This window comes from Mchenga conophoros, linkage group LG13 (assembly GCF_057382185.1).
Source record: "Mchenga conophoros isolate Kocher_MC1m ecotype Shallow Benthic linkage group LG13, M_conophoros_male_GT1.1, whole genome shotgun sequence".
NCBI lineage: Eukaryota > Metazoa > Chordata > Actinopteri > Cichliformes > Cichlidae > Mchenga > Mchenga conophoros.
In genome coordinates, this window is record NC_140538.1 from 26,262,587 (window position 1) to 26,270,782 (window position 8,196).

Sequence of the window (8,196 nt, forward strand, 5' to 3'; positions counted from 1 at the left end):
TGTGGCGCAACCGCTTTAGTGTCTGCGTTACAGACATATGGTCAGAGAATAAGGCATCCTCGACATGTAAGTTACATACGGATAACCCATAAGATAACACCAAGTCCAATGTGTGGGACCTTTAACAGACTGAACAAGATTAAAAGAGTTTACTAAGTCCATGAAGTTCTTAACCAGTGGCTTCCCTGGGCAACAGATGTGAAAATTAAAATCACCGAGCAGCAGGATCTGGTCGTACCATGATGCACAGTCAGCAAGGAAGTCCGAAAACTCGTATTAAAAATCCTTATTATTTCTAGGAGGCCGGTAAACTATCGCATACAGCAACGAAGGCGAGTGGCTTAGTTCACTAGTTCACACAAAGTCCAAAACTGGTGTAGCGTGTTGGTGAGGATAGCTGCCTAAAATCAAAGTGTGCTTTAAAAACAACAGCTAACCCCCTTCTACCACCAGAAGCTCTCGGGGCGCTAAAATAAGCACAGCCAGCCGGCAGAAAAGGCACTTAACTCACCAGGTGAAGTCCAAGTTTCAGTCAGACGGAGGAAACCCAACGCATGGGAAGAAAAGAAATCCTTCAAAATGAAAGTTTTGTTTGCCACCGATCTGGCATTTATTAAACCCAACCTGAGGGGAGCTGGGTCATAGACTTCTGTGGGAGCAACTACCCAATCCACCGGTCGAAAGGTTTGATTGATTCGCTCCCCGCCAACGCAGATGTCGACGGGAAGGATTTAAGAGGGCTCCTCTCAATAGAGCCGACAACGGGAACCAACCAGGAGTCCACAGAGTCCAGAGCAAGCGATGGCACCAGGAGTCATGGAAAAGATTGACGAATGGAGTGAAGATCGTGGGGAAGGTAAGAAATCCAGATTCTCAGCTTAACGAGGCGACGTCCACAGGGACCCCGTATCCTGCGTCGCTTCCACGTAGCTGGTGGCGTTGGAATGGCACAACACTGGCACGATGGTATTGCTTCCAGATAGGGAGGCAAAGAACCCTGGCTTCATCAAGCTGAACTAAAACTTTGGTGGATGAACCTGTTTTCAATAACGTCAGGTGATCATAAGACAGCGTGGAACTGACATCTTGCACAACGTTGGCTAAAAATAATAAAATGAGACAAATAAGAAAGAGCGGTAGATGGTGTGCCAAACACACAGGTGCCACCTTTACTTCAATCAGTTCATCAAATAAAATCAGTCATTGATCGACTCAGTTTGACTGACAGGACATATGATCAGAGGTGAAGAGTTGTTACCACCCTGATTCAGATAGGGACTGAAGTATGGGTGGAGTTTGTGAGTGAAGGAGCAGCCAGTAAAGGAGTAGATCAGAGCTCCAGTACCTACATCATAAAAGGAGACCAGACCCTCCTCATAATCCACAAACACCCCCACCTTCTCAGGGCCAGAATAAAGACAGAGACGGAATGAAGGCCCTGCACAGGCTCTGTATTCATTTCCATTCCTCAGCACTACAGTCCAGAGACCATACTGAGGTCTCAGCATAACATTTCCCTTCCTGTTGATCGACTCTCTGGCCACTCCCAAGTCCCAGTCAGTCTTTCCTTTAACCTGAACCTCAAAGTAAAATCTGCCTGAAGAGAAACTCTGCGCTCCTAAAACACAAACACAAGCAGAAAATCTCTCTGGGTTGTCTGGAACATTCATCCTCACATCGCCACAGTATACTTGCTTCCCATCATCAGACAGGATGAGATTAGGATACGCTGTATCAGGATCCAGAGTCACATCCACTGCATACTGCTGGACCGTCTTCAGCTCAGCCTCAAACAGCTTCTTCAAGTCTTTCCTGAGTGTCTCCTCCAGCTGAGCCACAGCTCTCACCACAGTCCCCTCATATGATGGTGGATGGACTCTGACCTCTGTCCAGTCCTTGGTGGGTGGAGCAGCTTTCAGGGACGAGAAGCTTTGGAGGAGGTGGAGGTGGTCTTCAGAGTGTAAGAGCTGCTCCACCTCAAAGCTTCTCTTCATCAGCTCAGAGACTTCCCGTTCCAGATCTTTGATGAGACCTTCAGCCTGTTTCTCTGTAGTTTCCTGTTTGTCTTCGATCTCCTTTTTGAGCTCCTTCAGGCGTCTCTCAACAGACTCCTTCAGAGCAGTGAGGACCTGAACACCTTCTGCTTTCTGTCTGTCTGCAGCACCTTTACTCGTCTTCACTGACTCTTTGATCTCTTGAATTTTCAGTTGTCTCTTCTGGATCATCTGCTGAATCACAGCCTCTGTCTTCCCCAGCTCTGCCTTCTTTCCTTCATATTCTTCTCTCAGAGGAACAAACTCGTGGTTCTTGAGCTCTAAAACAGAGCAGAGCATGCAGACACATGTCTGGTCGGTCTTACAGAACAACTCCAGAGGTTTTTCATGCTTCTTACACATCTTGTCTTCCAGGTTCTCCACTGCATTAATCAGCTGATGTCCTCTCAGAGCTTTCTTTGTCAGATGAGGCTCCAGGTGAGTCTGACAGTAGGAAGTCTGACACACCAGGCAGGACTTCAGGGCCTTCAGTCTGGTTCCAGTACAGATGTCACAGTGAACTTCTCCTGGTTTAGCAGCTTGTTGCTCTGAGCTGCTGCTGCTGGCTTTCTGCTGAGCTTCACGTCTGAACTGAGCAACCATCTCAGAGAACAAAGTGTTGATGTCTAGTTCGGGTCGTCTCTTGAACACTCTGTTACACATAGGACATTTATGTCTGCCATTAGTGTTCCAGTGCTGAGTGATGCAGTTTTTGCAGAAGTTGTGTCCACATGGTGTGCTGACTGGATCAGTGAACACATCCAGACAGATGGAGCACAGAAACTGATCTTCAGATTGCAGGTTACTGGCAGCAGCCATGTCTGCACTCTGAGGGAGAAGGAAAAGAAAAATAAGTTTTAATTTAATTGCATGTTTAAGAAGAAAGAAAAAGGAGTGTGTCAGTCTTTTAATCATTTTGAGTTATTGCTGTGATGAGCAGATGAAGCACTTTAACCCTCTGAATTAACAAACCTCCAGGTGAGAGTGAAAAATGTGGAAATCACCAGAATGATGCCATTTGTCAAGGCCACAACAGACATGATTGGCAGAGTTTCTACTTTCTGATGGTTCTTGGACCATAACGTTCTTGAGCAAAGTAAAGCAGCAGCAAATGTTCTAAAAACAACAAAACGTGTTCTCAGTTAAAATTTGAGTAGAATTTGAGTAGAACTTGGAAACTCCAGAATATTGATCTATTGGTCTGGAGTCTGCGATTCAGTGTTTGATGTTCTGGTTAGGTTTCTATTCTTTGATGTTAGTCATGGTTCTGTTTCCTTGCTCTTCCCGGTTTAATCATTTGTGTTTCCTGTTCGCTTGTTTTATTAGTCTTTAGGTTCTTGTTACTGTGTCTCACCTGTGAAGTGTGCCACTTCCTGTTTTATTTTGACAGTCCCCTGTCTCACATGCTTTGTGTTCAGTTTGCTTTCCCTTTGCTCATTGTCAGGTTGTCTGTTCATCTTCCCCATGTTCCCAGTCTCTAGTTTTTTCCGCCTTCCTTGTGCGGTGCTCTGAGTTTAGCTTCTCCCAGTTTACATTAGTTATTAGTTTTTCTTATTTTTGTAGTCTTGTGTATTTTGCCTAAATAAACGGCCCGCCTTTTGTTTGTCTCCCTGTGTTGTCAGTACCTGGGTCCTCACCCTCATCTTTGATGACAGTCTACTGATATTGTTGGTGTAGTGGTAAACTTGTTCACAGTAGCTCAGTTCAGAATGAAATTTGAAAGGAAAAAGTATTTTCTTCATTTTTTCTAAGAAATCCATGTTAAAAGTGTTCAACATATGTTGTTTGCAATATTTTGAAATTCAACTATATACAATTAAGAAATTGTCATTTGTTGTCTTTTGCATTGTTCAGATTTTTATTAGTGCGTGTCCAAATGAGACTTTACAGGATGAGTTTGCTCAGCAGCATTAGACACGCAGTAGCCTGGCAACCTGTCCAGGGTGTATCCCGCCTCTCAACCTGTATCATCTGGGAGCCTGAATTTGATCAGTAGTCATGAAAATGGATAGATGAGGTTTGCTGATGGTGTTGCACCACCCTTTATTTAACTTCCTGTTCCTGTTTCAATTGTTCATGATGAAAATGGTGGTATGTGAGACAGCTCAGCTAACAAAACTCTCCTCACTCTGTGACAAACACTATTTCCTCTCAATGCTTCACAATAAAAGTTTGCCTGCGCTTTGCTTTTAATGTGAAAGAGCTAAAGGAAACAGAAGCACTAATAAGAAGAGGAAATGTGGAGTCAGCCTGAAGTCAAAAAGATAGGTGCGTTCCAAAGAAACAAGGTCATTGAGGCACGCAAACCCCCTGACTACGTTAACTGAAAAATAAAACAACAAAAAATTAAATAAAATATTTCTCATCAGATTCCGACAACTAAAAACATGACATTTACCTTAATTGGATGGCCTATATCAAATATAACAATAACATTTCTTGCTATTGCCAATATTAAGAAAACTAAAAAGGGTTGTCATGGTAATAAAAGAAATCACCATGTCTTTTCCTACAATTTTAAAATTAATGTGTAGAGCACAGCAGGTTCAGAACAGAACATTTGAACTTTTTTCTTGTTTTAAGCTTGTTTGTTTTGCAAGGAACTGAGCTCTCTTTGCAGCTGAACAGCTCCACTCTCCTTTCTCTTCAATCCACTCTACAACAACAATCTCCTGCTTCCCTTACAGATTCATCCATATCCAAGTTGTTTGTTTTGCTCTGCCCTGCCCTCTGAGAAACCTGACACTGGCTCATTTGCATACTAACAGTGATTGGATGTTTAGCTGCAGGGAGCAATCTCTGCGGAGTGCTGTGTGAGTCTGCGCACAAACTAGTGGTGGGAATTCTGGCTCTTTTTAGAGAGCCGACTCTTTTGGCTCCCAAGCGGTTCTTGAGGTTATTTTGTTGCTTTAATTAATTTATTATGAACAACAATATAAAATTATGCACAAAATGAATTACTAATGTAAAAAAAAAAACGTGTTTTTATTTATATATGTTTATTATATAAATAACACATATACTTTTATTTATTCACTCCACATAAAATGAAAAAGATTATAAAATATTATAATTATATTATATAAATTATAAAATACAAAAACAAACTGTTTACAATTCAACTTTTAACTATTTAAATTTTCAGTTTTTTCCTTTTAAACAAATTTAAAGCGAAACAACACAAAACACTGCAAACCACAACACAATAAAATATAGATTAAAATATGCAAAACCAAAAGAAACAAAATGCACCTTCATTAATATCACACTCAGCTGTCTGTGTGTGATCTTCCCATTGCACTGATGGGCGGACAGTTCTCAGGTGCCTGTGCAGGTTGTTTGTGGAGCTGGCTCTCTGTGATATCCTTTTCTTGCAGACTCTACACTCTTCCTTTGCATTCTCTGTAAAATTGAAATGGTTTCAGATTTTGCTTCTTTTCTTGGCGTCACTCATTTTCCTTATGATACCTCTCTAATGTGTCGATGTTGTTGCCCCTGGCTCTCTTTCCCTCTCTTCCTCCTGCTCTGTTTGTGTGCTACTGCTGCTGCCAGTGTAACTACCGCCTCTTCCCCCAGACCGGGGTGAGAGAAAGAATAGAGATTGAAAATGTGACATTATTTCCGGGGCAAAGCCGCAAAGGATTGTAGGTACGAGTGGCAAGTGGTACTAGCCACTATCGCTGAAAACAGTCACACAGCGATAAAAAGAAACACAAAGAATGGCAAGAAGCTGTTGTATTATTAACTGCAATAGCCGGTCACATGACAGCCACAGAAAGCCGTCAGGTAATGAGATCAGTTTTAATTGGATTACGTCGTTGAAGAAAAATTGTTCAAGCCATGTTTCCGAAGTAACAAAGAGCCGACAGATGGCCTGGATTGCACTCATTCGAAGACCAAATATAACGTTCCAGAACACTCCAGCTCACATGTTAGTCTGCTCCAAGCATTTCCACAAAGGTAAGTCTTTTGTTGTAGTTATTACGTAATTTATCATAACATAATTGTTGATGTAGGTTACAAATAAGTCTTATATTGATTTGAATTGAATTCGTTGCACTATGCTGCTTTGTTTACTGTGGCTTTGCGAGCTAATGTTTGTTGTGTTTTGTAGGAAAACCAGCCTACAAAATGCTGGAATGCGATCCAGACTGGGCCCCCTCTATCAACCTGGGTCATACCGAGTTTAAGCCTGCTACCACAGCGAGATTTGCTCGGTTATGAGAGAGAGTGAGATCAAAACAGCCACAAAAAGTCCCGCATATATGTGCTCAAGTGTTGTATTGACGCAATCAAGTGATGAATAACTGTTTTCCAGTATGTTGTTTTGATATGTTTTTTTTTTTGTTTTGTTTGCATTGTTGATTTGTTTTTCACCGAAGCAGCTAATAAAGCACAATGGAATATAATTTTGCCTCTTTCTTGTAAGATTCTATAATAGAATGAAACAATAATGCCAGTTATAAATCAAGACAACAAATTGAATGAATTACGAAACACTTATTTTATTTCTATTGGATCTGAAAATGTTGTGTAAAACTACAACCTGAAAAGACAAATAGATTGCGTTGGCCTGTACAGGAGATAAAGAAAAAAAGAATTAACAACAGCTGTGAAATGGAATAGTCCAAATCACCAAAGTAAACTGGACCAGGGCTTGTTGCAGGGATCTGAAGTTACGAAACATTTTATGAGTGTATGCACTCACACTTAGGACCATAAAATAATAAATATGTGCGTGATGCAAGTTGGGCAGCACACTAACGTCTCCTTCCGGATATCATCAGGTTCCCCCAGTTCTCCAGTTCTGCAAGTTGTTTACGTGCCCCACCCTCCCTCCCTCCTTGTTTTCAATTCTGTAACTTCTTCATTTCTATTTAATACATGGGGATCTGCCAGGCCCGGGAGCCATCGCCAGTCTCCGTCGAGGTCTTCCCCAAACCGCAGCTCAATTCATGTCAAAGCATTCACTTTTAACTACTAAAACGCTGTCAAACCTAAAATGAGGATGTGGGCCCAGCTAGTGAAATGTTCTTTCTCAACTTCTAAAAGCTTGACTTAAGGGGCGTTGCCTCCTCTTGTATCAGTGTAGAGCCAGCCCCGTTCATATGACTCATTTAAATGTCCTCCTGAAAGTGAAACTCTTACACACATATGGTTTAAGGCCAGCTACAAAAATACGTCTGTGCACAATTTTCAGTCTCAAACTGACTCTGAGCCTCTTTCTTAGGTTTTTGTTTGTTTTTTATGACCTCCATAAAACACTGGTGTTTAAGTAAGATCAGTGTTTTCTAGTTCTCAGTGCACAGCTCTTCTCTTTTCCTAAGTCCTTATCATATCTCCTAACAACTTTTCCTTGACCTCAGTGTTTTCATTGAGGTCAAGGAAAGCAGGTTAGGAATATGAGATAGGAGGTACTTGTGGACACCCAGAGGTTTATTCTCCTGAGCAGTGCCACAGCGAGACTCTTTCAAACAGCAGCTCCATGTTTCTACAGTAGATCAGTGGCTATATGAGGACATTTCTATTGAACCAATGTGACTGTGATGAACAGAGTGACTCACCACTGTTGCTGAGAAAAACCTGATGGACTCGGCTGAATCTTCTTTCAGAGACAAAGAGGACGCAACTGCAGCTCTGCTCCCTCATACATTCCACTTCTTGCTCTGCCTCTGCATGTACATGTTTGCATTTCCTGCATTAGAGGATCAGCTGGTTTGTAGCCGCCAACTGGTTTAGCAGGGGGCAGATGTTAGAAATTCTCTCCTTTCAGCCTGCTACAGGTACAGGCGACATCAGGTTAAAAGTTGTTCATCTACATTTCTGTATTTTTATTACTTAAAATATGTAAATATACTTTTATGTTCATATATATTTGTATTTTCTAATTAGTGTTCTTAAATATATACAACAATAACATTAATTATGATTAATTACAGTATATTGTAATTAGCATTATAATGTTATCATTATTATTATCATTATTATTAGTAGTAGTAATCTGGATTAACCGACTAGCCTGGCTCTGGTCGTTGACGCTGTGAGGGGAAGTACGGTGTACTTCCAGCGCATCACTACCAGCGCGTTTCAGCCTGCCGGCCACCGTACTGGTGATGGGAATTCCGGCTCTTTCTAGAGAACCGAAAGAGCTCTTTCGACTCCC

The 8,196-nt window shown here is 41.7% G+C and overlaps 1 protein-coding gene across 1 annotated transcript; it reads right to left on the reverse strand.

Moving 5' to 3' along the window:
* Positions 1-1,005: 1,005 nt before the first annotated feature.
* On the reverse strand, positions 1,006-2,852 carry LOC146561433 (E3 ubiquitin-protein ligase TRIM21-like). Its single transcript, XM_085295840.1, has one exon. It carries the CDS (start codon positions 2,850-2,852, stop codon positions 1,197-1,199), a length of 1,656 nt encoding a protein of 551 aa, XP_085151966.1. The 3' UTR covers positions 1,006-1,196.
* Positions 2,853-8,196: the final 5,344 nt, after the last annotated feature.

Coding starts and splice junctions, on each gene's coding strand:
- LOC146561433 (XM_085295840.1), bottom strand. CDS start 2,852: ATGGCTGCTGCCAGTAACCTGCAATCTGAAGATCAGTTTCTGTGCTCC.